Source organism: Grammomys surdaster, unplaced genomic scaffold (assembly GCF_004785775.1).
Source record: "Grammomys surdaster isolate TR1022 unplaced genomic scaffold, NIH_TR_1.0 126298, whole genome shotgun sequence".
NCBI classification, from domain to species: Eukaryota; Metazoa; Chordata; class Mammalia; order Rodentia; family Muridae; genus Grammomys; species Grammomys surdaster.
Genome location: NW_021621098.1, coordinates 3625939 through 3644168, shown reverse-complemented (window position 1 = coordinate 3644168; position 18230 = coordinate 3625939). Strand labels below are relative to the sequence as shown.

Sequence of the window (18230 nt, the reverse complement as noted above, 5' to 3'; positions counted from 1 at the left end):
CATTAAATACACAATTTTCAATTTTCAGAAGTAGGTTGTTGTTTGTTTATAGTGTTTAAGACTCAAACCCAGGGCCACACACACACACACACACACACCAGGCACACACTGAGCCACTGAGCTGTACCCATGTCAGCTGAAGAAGTCCTTATGTGTCCTTGCTCTACACTAGGTTGTCCAGTCTGGTGGAAAGAACATTGAACTGGCTATAATACGAAGAGATCAACCTTTAAAGGTAAGTTACTGGCCAAGGTAGAGATACTACTAGCATAGTTTGATAGATGTTAAAATGCTGTTGGTGCCTGTGAATTGCCATTGCAAGCATTCTCCATCCATTGACACCACAGCGATCTCTGGGGCTGAGAGTTGCTAGTCTGTTAGCTTACTGCAAGCAGAGGCATACTCCTAGCTTTGTGAAGACTTAGAGATAATAAGAGCTCTATACAGGTTGCCCATTTAGTGTTTATGCTTGTCAGTAGGATCCCTTATAGTCTACCCACCCAGAGAGCAGGAACTTGCATACCTCTGCTCCATGAGAGCACCTCCATACTTTCTGATCACTTTGGTTTTTCCTCTGGTTCTGAGGATCTTACCCTGCTGGGGTAGACATACATAGACAAATTATGCATAAATTGTTGACAAGTGGTAGAAGGGTACATTGTCTGGAAGCAAATTATAGTGCCATTGCATGTAACACGTCAGCATAGTGAGTAGAGCACTTTGAATTTAGTAGACCCACTTTAACATGCTGAGGTGTATTGACCTGAGTCGACACTATAGCAATCAATTCTTTTCACAGAATCACCTTGAGCAAATTGCCCCCATCATTAGTTTTCAGCTTTCTTGTATACAAAATGAGGCTAATAATTATTCCATCCAAGCATTGCTGTATAACCTATCATGATGATACATGGCTATCATACTAGCACTAGGGAGACCAAAGCAGTGGATCACAAGTTCTAAGCAAGCCATGTCTACATAGCAAGACCTTCTTCTTCTTCTCCTCCTCCTTCTCCTCCTCCTCCTCCTTCTTCTTCTTCTTTTATTTTTTTAAATGTTAATCAAAGGCTTTATAAGTTTGGTAATGCTCAATAACAAGATAACCATACAATCAGAAGTGCAACCCAATACCCAACCTAGATATACCAACTACCTTTGACTGGCGGAGACATGCAAACATTCACCTCCATGTTCCCTCCTCCCACCCCTCTCTCATCTCCTAGCTCCTCCTCCTCTCCTTACTCCTCCTCTTCTCCTTACTCCTCCCACCATAGCTCCTCCTACATATCACCCTTCCTGTTAAGATAAAACTTTTCTCTCAGAATACAATTAGAGCATAACTATTCCAATTTGTATCAGTAAGGTACAAGATAGACCTAATACCCAGTCCATCATTTTGTTGACTAACCAGAACCTCTGTCATCTCTCCTAACTAAAAGACTTAGTTCTAAACCTGGCTTTTTTCTTGGCTTTAGAATGAATGTCAGCTGAAAACCATCCTCTCAAATCTTTTCTCTCAAAGTAAATAGCCGGGATTGGCTATGAGACTATAAGTCTTCAACCCTGTCAGAAATCCAGAATGACTGAATTAACTGAAATGATGGGAAACACAAAGCATAGCTTCTAAAACTTGGTCAATTTATAGAGACCACTGAATACCTCGACAGTCCCTTTACTACAAAACGTTGGAGCATCTGATCTTCAGCCTTCTGCCCCAGGATCATCTGACAGACCTAGTGATGCAGAATTATTAATGGCTGATTACTCTGTCTTAGCAGATATAATCAGTCGACTATTCTGCAAGTGTGTCCTATTCAGGACAGTAATTTGTCTGTAGATGAAAAGAGGCAAGTCTTGCCTAGTGGCTATCTCACCACAACTGGAGTAATTCCAAAGATGCTCAATTTCTTCTTAGAATTCAAGACAGGAAATAGCAAGACCGTCTACCTCAAAGAAATATAGGACAGGCATAGTTTTAATCCCAGCACCCTAAAGACAGCCTGGTTTACATAGTGAGTTCCAGGGCAGTTAAGACCTGGCGTAGTAAGTCAGGGCATAGTGAGACCCTGACTCAGAAAACAACAATAACAAAAACAAACCCACCCACCCACACACCACCACCAAAATTCTATTAACTATTTAATACTCCTTTTTAAAAAGAGATTGTATTTATTTATTTATTTATTTATTTATTTATTTATTTAACGTATATGAGTACACCATTGCTCTCTTTAGACACACCAGAAGAGGGTATCAGATTTCACTGCCTGTGATGGTTGTGAGCCACCATGTGGTTTCTGGGAATTGAACTCAGGACCTCTGGAAGAAGAGGCAGTGCTCTTAACCCCTGAGCCATCTCTCCAGCCTAACTATTTCATATTTTATGAAATGGTAGTGTGCTATGCAGTAGACTCTTATTGAATTGTACTCATTTCAATCAGTATCATTAAACAAAAAGGAAATATAAAATCTGTATGTGTTCTTACATACAGAAGTAGAAAATACCAGGGTTTGATTCTTGGCCTGTTTAACCAAGCTTCTATAATGTCTAGATAAAGTAGCAAGACCCAAGCAAAAACGTAAATAAAATGGACTGCTAACAGAGGAATAAAGGAATAATAGTAAACAGAAGGAAAATATATTTGCTTAAAAGGGGGAAAAAAAAGCACAGAATATATCTTGTGAACAATGTCAACAGTTTTAAAGGTGGAATTCAGAAAGAAACCCTGATGCCCAAATAAAGGTTGAGGATGATATGCAGGCTCTAAAAGTCTCAGCCATGCTGGAAAAAGTTGGAACTGCCACATAAGGGTGAGGCAAGAGGTTGAGTTGTCAGATGCTGTTGATAGTGAACTCAACAGCTCTGGGAAAAATGTGTCTCAGACTCTCTTCCCCATTCTACAGAGTCAGCTGATTATTCCTTTGACACCATTATAAAGGACAAGCTATGCTATGCTCAGATCTCCTTGCCTGGTTCATTCTGTGTTCCTAGAACATGCTGTTTACTCCTTAATTGGAAACTGTATCATTACTATAAGCTTGTCTTAGTTGGGGAGGCCTTCACAGAAATATTGTAGCATGGGTGGCTTACTACTAAAATATTTCTCTCAGCCCTGAAATTCCGGACCAAGTGCTGGTATAGTCAGCTTCTAGTAAGGAGTGTCTTCTCATACTATCTCTACAGGTGTGTACACACATGCACTTACACTGTCTGTCTGCCTGCCAGCTCCCTCCTCCCCAATCTGGGCAAGAACTCCTTCCTCATCTCCTAATGCATACCCTATAATAGGAAGTAGAAACAGGACAAGAAGTTATAAAACTTAAGGCCCTTACCTTTCAAAGGTTCCACTACTTTCCAAAAGAGCCACACCAGGTTGGCACCAAATACCCAAAATACCTGAGTCTGTGGGGACCTTTCACATGCTAGTCATAGCAATGGCTGAACTATGTAAGAGAAGCACACAGTAGGATCAAGGAGAGGGAGTTCTCAGAAATAAGCGTGGTGTTCACATGTCACAGAGTGGTAGTGCATGTACAGAATGTGTAAGGAAGTATCATGCCCTGCCTTGCAATGCTACTGGATGTTACAGGCCTAAATTTAATGTATTAGGTCCAAGTGCATCACTTTGTATTTATTGAGGTATTTTGTGGCATTCTGAGGTTATAAGACAGAAAGTTACAGACAGAAAATATTCAAGTATTGCTACATGTTTTTTATGTTTTCTTTTCTCAGATGTTTAGTGCCAAAGAAATTGAATTGGAGGTAACTGAAATAGAAAGGGAAAAGGACGAAGCAGAGAAGAAAAAGTCAAAGAAGTCAACCTAGTACCGAGGATCACTAGAAGCTCACACTCTCTGCTGATTACAGTTTCTTCCTGAGGTTTTAGAAGAAATCAGTGAGTTAGAACCAACCATTGAGTTTTTCTATGTTCATCTTCAAGAATGTCAGTTATTTTCAAACATAGGTTAATGGGAAGGTTTTCTTTAAAATTCCTCAGTTCCACATAAGTCTGATACTACACTGTGAAACTTGCATAGTGTTGTTGCTTTTCTTCATACAAGCAAATTCTAGGGGAAAAGAAGATGATTTTTAAAGTTAGTAATTTTTTAAAGTTTGTGTCTTCTCTGTTAGCTAAGGAGCTAGTCATCTCAAAATAAACTGAGCCCTGAGCTGCGCTTCTTGATGGATGGTAAGAACATCAGTGTGTAGGTGAGGTGTCAGCAATTTGATAAAATCTGTATGTGCTGACTCTGGAGGCTGAGGCAGAAGGATTGTAAGTTAGGCAGTGTGATCAATGCTAAAAATACAGGGGCAAGAAGCAGCTCAGCTTATTGGTTTTTTTTTTTTTAAGATAGGATCTCATGTAGCCCACACAGGCCTCAAATACTCGTTGTAGCCAGAGGATGACCTTGAACTCCTGATCTTTTGATCTCAACCTCTCAGTGGATCACACATGTGTCCCCTCACGCCCAGCTAGACTTAGTTTTTGTCCTTATTACTATGTATTGGGAAGATGGACATTAAGTCACAGTAATTTCATTTGGGATTAATGTTGTGAAACTCTGTCTGTCTTCTCTTCTAATTTAAAGGCTGTATAGAGCTTTAAGGCTGGGTTCCAGATCATACTCATCTTTGTTCTGACAGCTTACCTATGGTGTGACTTAATAAAATACTTGTAAAGTTGTTAACTTATATAGAGTGACTCCTTCAAAGGCCTGAACATTGGGAGAAAAGGGTAAAGTAATTACCCTATCTAACTGCTTGTGAAGAACTCAATTTGTGCATCTCCTTGACACATGATGGAAGACCCCACAGTGAGTGAAAAAATATATATATATATAGCACATATATGTATATTTGCACATATACACTCAAAGTGGATTCAATTCCTAAGTCAAAAGAGCAAACTTCCAGGAGTGGGAAACAGCATTATCATACAAAATATGTGTGGTTTTTTTGTTTTTTTTTTTTGTAGCCATGTAAGTTTAATTAGTTGCTAGATTAGCAGACAGATATGTTGGGCAGATGAGGATAGGTCCATCAACTTAGGAGGGCAGGTTACATTTATGCCACTTGAGGTTTAGACAGTCAACAGACTACTTTTTAATACTGAATATAAAACCTCTTGCCCCACCCCCCAAATCAATGTATTAACCCTGGTTTCTAAAATTATCCAAACTTCCTTTTAAACACAATTTTAATTTTTTACACTTAAATATTTTCTTTAGCAAACATATCCAAAATACTAAGCTTCACTTTATAATTTTGTGTCAGAATATCCCAAACTGTTCAACGTTCCTCCAAGCCACAACAGCTGAGAGCTTTTTTTCCCTTTAAAACATTTCTCTTTTTTTTTCTTTCTTTCATTTTTTTTTTTTTTTTTTTTTTTTTTTTTTTTTGGTTTTTCGAGACAGGGTTTCTCTGTATAGCCCTGGCTGTCCTGGAACTCACTCTGTAGACTAGGCTAGCCTCGAACTCTCGAACTCAGAAATCCGCCTGCCTCTGCCACCCAAGTGCTGGGATTAAAGGCGTGCTGCGCCACCACCGCCCCGGCCAACATTTCTCTTTTCATTGCCATTCTCTAAGATATTCTGTAAAGGGGCCAAATGTACAGCTCAGGAACAGAGCACATTTTTTTTGAGACCCTGGGTATGATTCCATCACCCCAAGAAGAAAGGGGGGAAAAGCCTGAAAAAAAAACCCAAAAAAGTATCAAACCTCTATAAATTCTTCTTCACGTCTATTATAGTGCAGCAATTTGTCATCTATCCCATAGTAGTCGATCAACTCGATGAAACTGACGTTTCTCATCCTCATCCTCAGACATGATCGACTGCAGCTTACGCAGCAGCAGCGGGCCACATTTCCTCCACTTCCTTATTACATCCTCTAACTCAGTCACGTCATTCTTTATCCTGTACATCGTGACTGACTTTAACCTCCGAAGAAGGTCTTCCTTCTCTTGAACCTGCCTAGTCAATTTTGCTTCTTCTTCCTTTAAACTTTGTTTAGTCGTCTTAGTCTCAGCATCTTCTTGGGCGGCACTAGACCCAGTGTCAGGTGACATAGAGTCACATGCATTTTTACTCTCTGAGCTCTCTTTTTCAGGTTCACTGTCTTTGTTTTTCAAGCTTTCTTGGGCCTTTGAACAATTTTCTTCTTTTGAAGATTCTCCTGGTTCTGGAAGGGTCTGATCATTTTCTTCACCACACTACAAAAAGACTGAGATGAGGACCCTGCTTTCTTTAATCTCTCTTTAGGTGTTCCAGTAATAGGTTGCTTTCCTGAACTATTTGAATGGGGTGATGATGGATTCTCACTGATCTTAGGAATGTCAGGTGAAGTCGGGGGTGATGGTGGATTCTCACTAGTCTGAGGAGCATCAGGTGAAGTAGATGCTGAATCTGACAGATTTTCCATCTTGGAAGTGATCTCCTGATTTCCTTCTTTGTCAGCCATGCTCACAGCACAAACACAGTGTACACACCAAAATATGTGGTTTTAAGAAAGCTGAAGGCACAGTGACTTGAAGTGACCTTCATACACTGCTAATCTCATTGGATACATGCTGAGCAAACAGGGAACTGGACAAGATCTGATCCTGTCCAAAAGTGATCAAAATGTCTTATGGTTGCATCCAGTCTTACAAATTTATGAGTGTCAAGTGTCTATTTCCTTTCCAACCTGTGAATTTAACAAAGGGTATGTTGCTAATGGTTTTGGAATTTTAAAAATGAAATGTAGCATACAATATCAGATTTTTTAAAAAGGAAATGAAACATTTTATGTCTTTGAGAACAAAAGAAGGAGATAAAACAGAAAAAGTGAGGAACTGCCATTTATTCATAAGGTGGCAGTCCTTTATAGGAGGAGGGGGCTGCACTCCAGCTCTGTGTATCATGGAAGACTCTTGAAAACAGGACTGAAGAGAAAACAGCATTGTGTTTGAACACTTGGTCCCCAGCTGGCAGCACTGTTCTGGAAAGTTATGGAACTGTAGGACGTGGCCTTGCTGGAGTCAGGACACCAGAACTTTTGTTTTGCCCTCATTCCTCCCTTTTGGAATGGAAATGTTTAGTCTGTACCATTGTTTATTGGAACTGTGTAACTTGGTTTTATTGTACAGGTGTCATGATCATGAGTCTTATAAGAAAATCTACACTTGAACCTTTGGACAGTGTAATGTGTTTTACGGTTTCTATTGCTGCATAAAGCACTATGACCAAAAAGCAAGTTGGGGAGGAAAAGAGTTTATTTGGCTTACACTTCCATATCACTAGTCATCATTTTCTTAAGGCTCAGATGACTTTAGCTTGTGTCAAGTTGACATAAAACTCTACAGCAGAAACTAAGGATTCTAGAGACTTTGGAAGTTGAAGTCAATGCAGGTATGAGCTACAAGCCTATGGGGACAGGGCTAAACAGGTTATGTCTTAAGAGTATGATCTTTGGGTGTCCACTGGCAAGAATTGAATTTGTAATTGTCTGCATTATAAAGTTGACAGGATCTAGATTCATCAAAGAGACAGCTGTTTGGTCATTCCTGTAAGGGATTTTCCAAATTCGGTTAAGTTGGAAGATTCATACAAAGCATAGGTTGTACCATTCCATGGGCTAGGAACCCAAGCTGAATAAGAAATAAAACATGAGCTGAGTACAAACATATCTGCATCCTGACTATGCATGGTAAGAACAATGTGGGAGTCATCTAGTCTTCTGTTGTCATAACCCACCCACCATGGTGTGTTATCCACCTGAACTGTGAGCCCTAATAAACCTTTCTGTGAGTAGGTTTTGTTACAGCCAGGAGGTAAATAATATATCTTAACACAAATAGCGTTACTAGGTACAGCTTCTACCTTTCTTTTCCAACAGTGTATAAGGCAGAGAGTAACATTCTGCACTTGCGTCATTCTTTCTAGTGTATTGACCAGATTTCTTTACATAGACATTTGTTTTCATATTTTTACATTTACTAATGCAAATATTGCAACGAAAGATGCATGTTTCACATATGCAGAAGAATTTTTAAAAGAACCCATCAGAATAATTAGAATTGCAATTACAAAAATCTGAGCTTCTGGAAACAATCCTTCTCACTCTTCCCATTGTAGCTGTGGTGGTTCTGTGGCCAGCTCAGCCAGATTGGGGATGTGACTCTGCTTTCCCTTCCCTATATGGCTTCACAGTAGGGATGACTACAAGAGAAATCTGTGCAAGATAAAAGGCAAGGGCAGCAGCGTACTGTGGGTTGGTGCACATTGGGCTCACTCCCTTAGTTGGTGTAGAAAGAGCTGTGGCTATTCACTTCCTCCAAATCTTCCTGTTCTTTTCCTTCAGATTTCTGGCAACTGGACTATCATGTATGCTTCTTTAGGTCTGACAACATCAATTTCTTAAAAAGTCATGGGTGTCAAGGACCGTGGAAAAGGTGCATGTGCTGGTGGGTCCTTCTCCTCCCGTTCACATCTAGCTTTCTTATTGTGAATGGACTACCATCCTTCCAGAAGTTACTACCTGAGAGCAGGGCCTCTCCCTCAGCTCTCAGGGAGGTCTGCTCCCCACAAGTCCTGCTTTTCTGCCTTCAGTAGCTTAGCTTCACTGTTGAACCAAAATTGATACAGTATAACCTCAGACTCTGCCACAAAGTCCAGTTTTGAGTTGACTTTGTTATATGCGGAAATAAGCATCCTTTTAAGGTTTTGAATTTCGTCATTGGTATTAATTGTATATTTTGCTTTACTTTTCAGATAGGGTTTGGCTTTGTTCTCATTGATTTATAACAGATTCTGATACATTTGGAAGAATTCCCTTTTTCTCATGTATTTAGGCAATGATGGCTGCTGTTATCAGTTAAGCCATGAAGAAGTTTTTTTCTCAGTAACAAATCTGTTGATGACAGCAAGCAGTCCTCAAAGCAAACACCTAGGAACTACAACTGTTTGCATTTTGTTGTTGGAGTTTTGGGGGGGAGGTTGTTGATTTGGATGGGTTTTGTTTTTTAGTTTTGTTTTGGTGTTTTGTTTGTTTTTTATTTTTCTTTTCTGGTTTCAAAAGCCCCCGATTTTCCTGTGTCTATCTTCAGTAAGCTATCACATTAAGGGACATTTACAGAAAATCAGTTGTGATTAAAGACAGTGAACTGAGATAACTTCTAAAATATGCTAAAGGAACATTTTGAAGGAGTCAAAGGTAACATCATAATCAATGTCGGAAGACTAAATAAAAACTCTATGATCAAGGATGCCTGCTTTGATTGTTTTTATTCCTCATTATGTTGGAAGTTAGAGCCCAAGCAATTAGGCAAAGAGGGAGAGGGGGACAGAGGGAAGGCAGTTAAGACCCTTCCTGTTCACAGATGCTATTTACCAGTTCTAGCATCCTGTGTGATTCATTACAGAATTTACCTGCAAAAAGAATTGTGTATTTTTATACTACTGGCTTAGTTAGCATTTCCATTGCTGTGAAGAGACACCATGACCAAGGCAACTCTTATAAAGGAAAATATTTAATTGTGGTGGCTTACAGTTTCAGAGGTTCAGTCCATTATTATCATGATGGGAAACATGGTGGTATGTATGCAGATATGGTGCTGAAGGAGCTGGAAGTTCTGTCTTGATTGGAAGGCAGACAGAAAGAAACTTGTCTTCTGCAGACAGAAAGGAGGAGGGTCTCTTCCTCATTGGATGGAGCTTGAGAGCTAGGAGACCTCAAAGCCAGCCTACATAGTGACACGCTTCCTCTAACAAGGCCACAGCTAGTCTAATAGGGCCACTTCTCTAAACTACCAATAAATAATCCCAAAGAAAATTAAAACAATTTTACCTCTGATAGCATTACAAAGGAGAAATAGTTAGGAATGAATGTACTATCCAATGTAGTAAAGGATTCACACTCTGAAAAATATGAAATGTTATTGTTAATACTTATACTTCGATTGGAAGACAATACTCCTAGGGTACAGTCCAAACCTATTTTCAGATTCAATGCCATCTCGACCCAAATCCCAAAAATGTTTTGGCAGAAATACAAACTTTTCTTTTCTTTTCTTTTTTTTTTTTGGTTTTTCGAGACAGGGTTTCTCTGTGTAGCCCTGGCTGTCCTGGAACTCACTCTGTAGACCAGGCTGGCCTCGAATTCGGAAATTCACCTGCCTCTGCCTCCCAAGTGCCCAGCTACATAGATTCCTTATAAGCTGCAAATGGTAGTCAGATATACCTGTTTACCTGAACTTGGGAGACTGAGGAAGAGAATTGCTAATTCAGGGCTTGCTTACCTGGATGTTTAGTGAGTACTTTTCTCAAAATAAAACAGAAATAACTGTGAAGGCATGATTTGAACCAAGTGCTCAGAGGGAGGACAGCAAAAAACTAAACTCCATCTTAAGCTTAGAATGTTAAAATGCCAAAGCCAATATACATAATTTCTTGCTTCTTATGATGTAATATATACACAAATGTCTGGGGATGTTGGTACTGGATGTATGGATCCCAGGATTCTGACAAACCCTGAGGAGACTTTGCCCAAATCATTCATAGACAGCTTTGTTTCATTTCCTGCCATTCTTCTCCTCTTTCCTACCAAGCTGCTGCACTGTCTTTGTGTGCCCTGAGCATGTTCTTAGCCTCAGAGCTGGAGAATTCTGTCCACATTCCTCTATACCCCACCATTATGGTATAAAGATGAAATATCTGTCATAGGCTCATGTCATGGCCCTCAGCTGCTAGGACTATTGGGAAAATTCTAGAAACTCACTGAAATGGAACCTAGTGTAGGAATTGTCACTGAGGATGGGTCCTTGCACATACCTTGTCCTTTGCTTTCCATTTGTCTATTGTGTCTGATGAGAGGTGAACAGTTATCCACACAGCCCTTTGCCACCATGATGGTCTGCCTCACAACACTCTTAGAAATGTAGAGCCAAGTAATCATCTACACACGTACTCTCTGAAGCCATGAGCTAAAATAAAACCCTTTTCCTTTAAATTCCTTCTGCTAGGCACCTGTCACAGTGGCAAGTACACAATATGCTATCCTATGCTCACAACTTCCTAATTGCTATACACTTCCACCTTATACATGGGGTTATCGTGTGTAAGAGAACACGTCATTTCCCCAACCTAATACCAACCAACTAATGTGTTTGTACAATGTGATTGTATAGACTTGCAGAACAACTAGGATTGTAACTTTTGTGTCATTTTATTTGCTGGTATATGGCCAGAGCCTGGAATAGTGCCCAGGACATAGGAGATATTTAGTAAGACCTCAGTGAATATTATAAATCCATTCATGTAAAGCTTGAAAATCCAAAATCTTTCCAGTCTTATTAATTAAAAAGTAATATAGCTGGGCGTAGGTGGATCTCTTTGAGTTTAAAATCATCTTGGTCTACAGGGTCAGTGCCAGCACAACCATAGCTGCATTGTGAAGCACACTGTCTCAAAACAAACAACAACAACAAAAATATAAGTACTGGCTAGGATTTCTTTCCTCATTATAGAGTAAGGCAGTATCTATTAAAAATGAGAAAAACAATGGAAAGGAGGGTTTTTTGTTTGTTTGTTTTTTACAAGTTCTCCAAGTGAGTGGTAGGTATGATAGTTAAGCTTGACTGCCATCTTAACTGGATCAGGAAATACCTAGTAAGCAGTTTTCTCAGAGTGTCTTTGTAAGTGTCCAGAGACAATTCTACAGCAGCTGAAGGGGCTTCGTTTGTGTGAGTGGCACCATCCACTAGATTGTGAATCTTCTGTTGCCTTTGTCTATGGACTCACATCCATCTTCAGCCTCAGTTGAGGACTGACACCAACAACACAGGGAGTTCTGAATTTCAGTCTTAGACTGGACATACCATTGGTCCTCCGCCCCTTTTAGATTTTTTTTTTTAATGTGTGTTTTTCTTGAATGGTTGTTTATGAACTGCAGTCATGCCTGGTGCCAGGAGCCAAACCCAGGAAACTACCTGCTGTCCTAAGAGAACCTAGGAAGTTACCTGCTGTTGTCAATAATCATAGTCACAGATTTTTCTAGGAGAAACAAACCATCAGCTCCTTATCATAGAAGTCAAAAAAAACCTGCTGGCTCCTTTAAGAGTGGCTTTTACATCAATGAGACTGTGGCAGGGCTTCCCCATGCTGTGTTAGACTCCTAACCATAGGTGCAGGGCTCCAAAGGCCAATTGAAACTGCTTTTTATTCTCTCTCTCTCTCTCTCTCTCTCTCTCTCTCTCTCTCTCTCTCTCTGTCTCTCTCCCTCTCCCCTTCCCCCTCCCCCTCTCCCTCTCCCTCTCTCTTTCTCTCTTTTAAACTAGTTAAAAACTGAATCAAGGGCTGAACAACCAGCAGATAGTTTTAACCATTTTTCTTTTAAACATGAAACACGGACCAACATTCAAGCAACGAAACAAATACACAGACAATTGACACACATTGGATAGATTGTAGCTCCAAGGACAGACAGACAAACAGAGAAAGCAGAACTGAGGATCTCTTCCCGAATGAGCCAGAAAAAATGCAGGATGTCTCCTGATTTTTTCCTGCTCCCAGGAGGGCTCTAAAATAGCCTTTTCCTTTTCTTTTGTTAACATGGCCGGAGAGCAGACAACTGCTTTAGCCTTTTCTCTCCCTCATCTTCAAGATTTAATCTTTCTATTTCCTCCTTAGGAGGTGTAGCATTTTTTCATCGATAGTCTCCTCTTGGGGAAACATTACCAATGAAATTTTTTTTTTAAAAAAATCCTTTTTTCTTAACCCTTACTCCTCATGCCTTGAGGGACTCCTTGAGACCCTTTAAGAGCAAATCATGTTTGCTTACTGCTTGTCCCGGTGATTGCGTTGCTTTTTCCTACCGTCACCGGATCAATCTCACAGGCGGGTGACTGCAGCGATCACAATGTGAATCTTCTCTCTTCTCTCCGGAGAAGCATCGATTCTATGCATGCAGGACGTCCCTGTGGAAGCAACGTTCGATCGACCCTGACCCAAAGGGCACACGTTGGGGGCCAACTGCCCCGGCCTGTGGGGATTCGACGTGACCTTAGGGAAGGGGGCGAAAGAATGAAGGGACAAGAGACACAAGGAATGAGAGCAAGTCTGGGGTTCTGATCAAGCTGGGAAACTTTAATTTTGGGGGGCAGGTTATAAAGACACAGCAAACTGGGAAGTTTGGGCGAGGGTCATTGCTTAGGGCTATCCCACTATTGAATGCTTATTGCCCTAGACCATCCCACTGCCATATGCTTATTGGCCTAGACCATCCCATTGTCATAACCGCTCCTAGGAAATACCAGACGTTCTTTAAGTTCCTGGGACCTGAGACCTGTGAAAGTCCTTTCTTAACCTTGTACTGACTAGGCTTTCTAGAACAGCAGGTAACTTCCTAGGTTCTCTTAGGACAGCAGGTAGTTTCCTGGGTTTGGCTCCCGGCAGCCTGGTGCTAATGGAAGTCTAAGGCATAAAACCCCCTAGAATTAGAGTTACAGATGGCTGTCGGTGTTGGGAATTCAACTTTGGTCCTTTGTAAAAGCAGTAAGTACAATTAACAGCTAAGCTATATCTCCAGATTCTGTCGCCTAACTCCCTTTTTGAGGCTTCAATCTTGTACTGAACAAGGTTGTCTGATTCTGAAACATGCAGATGGATATGGTGACCATCTTCAAATCATATAAAGCATAGTTTTGTTTCTTTAGGAAATCCTTAATAATATGTTTATTTGGTATATTATAGTTCTTATCTTTGAACTGTGTATAAACACAGGCATGAGTATGCATGTAAGGTTTCTTATACTGCACTAGTAATGCGGGGACAATTGAAGGCCTAAATCAGGCATGGTTCTTGAATTTTGATGACTCTACTGTTTTCACTATGCCAGTTTCAGTTGAGATATTTTGTTGCAAAGATCCACTTGGGTGGTATCCATTGAAGATACTGGAAATAAAGGCTTTGCTCTAGTGTGGAGTCTAGAACTGGGAACAGCAGCAGCATTTTACCTCTTAGCAATGAAGAGAACCAGAAATGACAACGAAAGCCCTTTTTGATCCATTTTTTTAAGACTGATTTTCTTTTTATGTATATGGATATATATGTACATCTCTGCACCAGGTGTACAGTGCCCCTGCAGTCAAGAGGGTGTCAGAACCCTTGGAGCTGGAGTTGTGAGCCCCCAACTCGGACAGCTGAACCTGGATCCTCTGGAAGAGCCACCCAGGCTCCTAATGACTGAGCCATCTTTCCTGCCCTCCCACTGGGATTTTAACATTGGTGTTGTTTGTAACAATAGCAGGTCAGGTTATTATCCATCTGCCCAGCTTTACCATTTGGATCTTATCATTGGTGTTGTTTTTAACATAATAGGATACTTACTGTCCATTCATCTGGCTATTTCTACTGTTTGACTTCATTTTCATTTTCTTTCTTTCTTTCTCTCTCTCTCTCCTTTTTTTTCCAAGACAAGGTTTCTCTGTGTTACAGCCTGGTTATCCTAGAACTCATTTAGTAGACTAGGCAGGCCTTGAATTCACAGAGACAGAACACTTGCCTCTACCTCTGGAGTGCTGGGATTAAAGGTGTGTGCCACCATGCTTGGCACATTTTCTTTCTTTAATTTACAGCTTTTGTCAAAACATGATTATATATTTTTTAAAATATTGGTGAGTCAGTAAAAATGACATGTTTGAATTCTGTGTAATAAATGGAGAACACATCACAGTAAGAAGACAAGTTTGAAGAGAAGCATTTGAGTACTTGTTTGAATTAGTTGGCTTAAGTACTTTTTTAATGGACCACCATTTTGAGATCAAAAATGTACTGAGACCACCATCAAAAGATGTACTGAGAGACAAACAAATTTTTATCATTTCTGAAATGACAATAATTAATAAATTGTCTCTTCAAGGAGAACAGCTGATCTTATTTACTAGCAATGACCAAAATTTCAAGGAAGTATGGGTCTAGTGAGGCCAGCTGACAATCCCAGCTATTCAGGAGGCTGGGACAGAAGGAAATACCAAGTTTAAGTCCTACAGGATAAACTCTGTGAGACCTTGTCTCTAAAATGAAGGTGGTTGGGAGTGTATCTTAGTTGGTAGAGCGTTTGCCTTTCATGCATGAAGTCCTAGATTCAGTCCCCAATATTACGATAAATGAAATAATGGCACCTGGCTATATTCTTAATACTTGTAAGATGGAGGTATTAGGAAAATAGAAATTAAAGATCATTCTCAGCTACACACCTAGTTTTGAGACAAGTCCATGCTACCTTTAACCTTGTCTCAAACACACACACACACACACACACACACGTCTCTGAACCAAATGAATGCCTAGTGCTGTAGAGGTCAGAAGAGAGTTTTGTCTCAAATAAATAATATATGTTTGCACTGGAGAGATGGCTTAGCAGTTAAGAACACTGGCCATTTCACAAAGGGTCTGAATTCAATTCACTGCACCCACATGGCAGCTCACCATCATCTTTAATTCCAGTGTCAGGGGATCTAAAACCCTCTCTGGCTGCCATGGCACCAGGCATTCATGTGGTACAGAGACATACATGCAGGCAGAACACCCATACATATAAAATTATATACATATTACATACACACAAACACATTTCAGGCAAAGATGATAATTTCATTACCACACACACAGATGTATACAGATTAAGATTGGCAGCTTTTGCAGTGGGACTTGTCCGAGTTATGGTCAATGACTCCATTTCAGGGAGAGCCTCCAATTAGTTATTCTATATAGCAAACAGTAGCAGAGGAATTATCCTGTGCTGAGACTCTCTTATCTGACATTGCTAGAATTTATAAGGGTAAAGATAGAGTCCACACATAATTTTCCAGAGTCTAGTTTTGTCTTGTTTCATGGTATTTCAGCTGGTAATCACCTCTGCTGCTTGTAGTATTCGTAGCCCATGTTTGCATGAGTTCTGTGAACTTAGAACCCTGTAAAACAGGATCTTGGTAAGTGAGGGAAAAGCATACAGAGCTGTCTACTGCTCTGACTGGTAAACCTTAATGAACTCATTTTAATCATCTTGATGAGTCTGTTTGAGTGATTCTTTGGAAGCTGATATTGTTTCAGTTTAAAGACTGACATTACTGTAACTTTCATAGCTCCCCAACAAAGTCACACAACAGACACATGTTGCAACTCATCCAAAGATGAGTCAGAATGAATCATTTGCAGAAATCCCAAGGTGGCCGTCCTCCCCTGTGCTATGGATCAACATGTCTTTTAGGTGAATTGTGTCAGCGGAGTGAAAATGAGATGCCCCCAAATCACTAAAGCTATAATTGCTGAAAACAGCATATATTGCAGGAGAGTTGTGTGATCAGTTTGTGGCCCCAGATGGAGACAGTGAGACACCTGAAGCTGGACTGCCTGCCCAGAGGGCAACTGATCCTTATAGAAGAGTTCCAGTTAAATGGTGTCTCAGTTAAGAGTGTCTATTGTTGCCATGAAACACCATGACAAACAAGTTGGAAGTAAAGGATTTATTTGGCTTACAGTTTCATATCACAATTCATTGTCAAAGAAAGTCAGGACTGGAACTCAAATGACAGGATTCTGTAGGCAGGAGCCTATGCAGAGGCCATGGAGGGGTGCTTTTTACTGGCTTGCTTCCCATGGCTTGCTCAGCCTGCTTTCTCATAGGACCCAGGACCACCAGCCCACGGAGCCCTTGCCCATTGGTCACTATAACAAAAATGTCTTCCAGCTGGATCTCATAAAGGCATTTCCTCAACTGAGGCTCCTTCCTCTCTGATGACTACCTCCAGTACAGAATGGATATGCACATAATAGTGTTCTCCAGGAGCTCTGACTAGGTAGAATGGTTAAAAGGGAGCATCTTGAGGAGCTCTGAGCCTAGCCTGCTTCTACATGATCTAATAGCAAGTCTTCTGTCCAGCACCCCCACTACCTCATCTCTTTTCCTCTCCCCTCCTCCCACCTAGCCCTCCAGACAAAAGTAGCTATTTGCCATCTCCCCAGTTCGTCAGAGGAACAGATATCATTTGCATTCTGATGTGCAAATACAGGGTTAATACTTAAACATTCATTGGGGGCTCTTTGTGTATTTTCTCACTATTCTGTGTTTTCTTGTCTGTACTGATAGTTTTACTTTTCAAGGTCATCCTGAAGTCTTGTTATCTTGGCCAGCTCTCTGCAGAATGTTCCATCTCATATGAAACAAGGAAAACACGTATAAAAGATTCTCCTAGAAATCCAAATGGTAGAAATGCTACCCCAGGACCTGGTGCTTTACTGTGGACAGACTGATGGTTTTAGTTTGTTTCCTTCTGTCATAAATGTAGTTTGGACTAGAATATTGGTAAATTTGTGTGTGTGTCTGTGTGTGTCTGTGTGTGTGTGTATTTATATAAACAAATACAAATTGTGTATGTGTGCATGTGTGATCTCCTGACTATATCTTCACTGCAGAAAATTTGAAATACTTGTTTTTAATTATATGAGCATTCTTAGGTGAGTGAAAGAGATCCCAAGACATCAGATCCCCTGGAGCAGCAAATGATTGTGAGCCATCAGACAATCATGCTGGAGGGTGAACTTGGGTCCTCTAGAAGAGCAGTAAGCACTCATAACCACCATACCTTCTCTCCATTTCTAAAATTTTTTATATAAAAAAAAGAAACAATGTTTACAGCATGTCAGAAGTAATGTCTCAGAATTTGAGCCATATTGGTATACTATGACATAAAATTGAGAGGAAACTCAGTGCTCTTTTGGTAAGTTTACAAAAGACACCGAAGACAGAACAGCAGTTCACTAATTAAGAGGATGGAAAAAAGAAAGAAGGGTATGTCACAGTGTGATGGTTTGTATATGCATGGCCCAGGGAGTGGCACTATTAGAAGGTGTGGCCATGTTGGAGTAGGTGTGTCACTGTGGGTGTGGGCTTTAAGACCTTCATCCTGGCTTCCTGGAAGCCAGTATTCTGCTAGCAGCCTTCAGATGAAGATGTAGAGCTCTCAGCTCTGTCTGTACCATGCCTACCTGGATGCTGCCATGTTCCTGCCTTGATGGCAGTGGACTTAACCTCTGACCTGTAAGCTAGTTAAATGTTGTCCTTCATAAGACTTGCATTGGTCATGCTGTCTGTTCACAGCAATAAAACCCTAAGACACACATATGTAGTGCTTCCTGCACCAGAGGCAGATGATCTTACATTACACACAACACAGACATACACAGACACATAC

At 40.5% G+C, this 18230-nt stretch overlaps 1 protein-coding gene and 1 pseudogene across 5 annotated transcripts in view; one reads left to right on the top strand and one right to left on the bottom strand.

The window, feature by feature from the left end:
* The window catches only part of Psma8 (proteasome subunit alpha 8), a 58770-nt gene extending 54079 nt beyond the window's left edge, over positions 1-4691 (top strand). For 3 of the 5 annotated variants that reach the window (XM_028759537.1, XM_028759540.1, XM_028759539.1), the window contains 2 exons: positions 173-235; positions 3734-3826. In XM_028759537.1, the coding sequence (XP_028615370.1) occupies positions 173-235; positions 3734-3826 (156 nt within the window). Of the gene's footprint in view, positions 1-172; positions 236-3733 lie in introns of all 5 variants that reach the window. The other 2 variants (XM_028759541.1, XM_028759538.1) reach the window with 1 other exon arrangement.
* A 1022-nt stretch (positions 4692-5713) lies between these two features.
* LOC114614029 lies at positions 5714-6460 on the bottom strand (annotated as a pseudogene).
* Positions 6461-18230: the final 11770 nt, after the last annotated feature.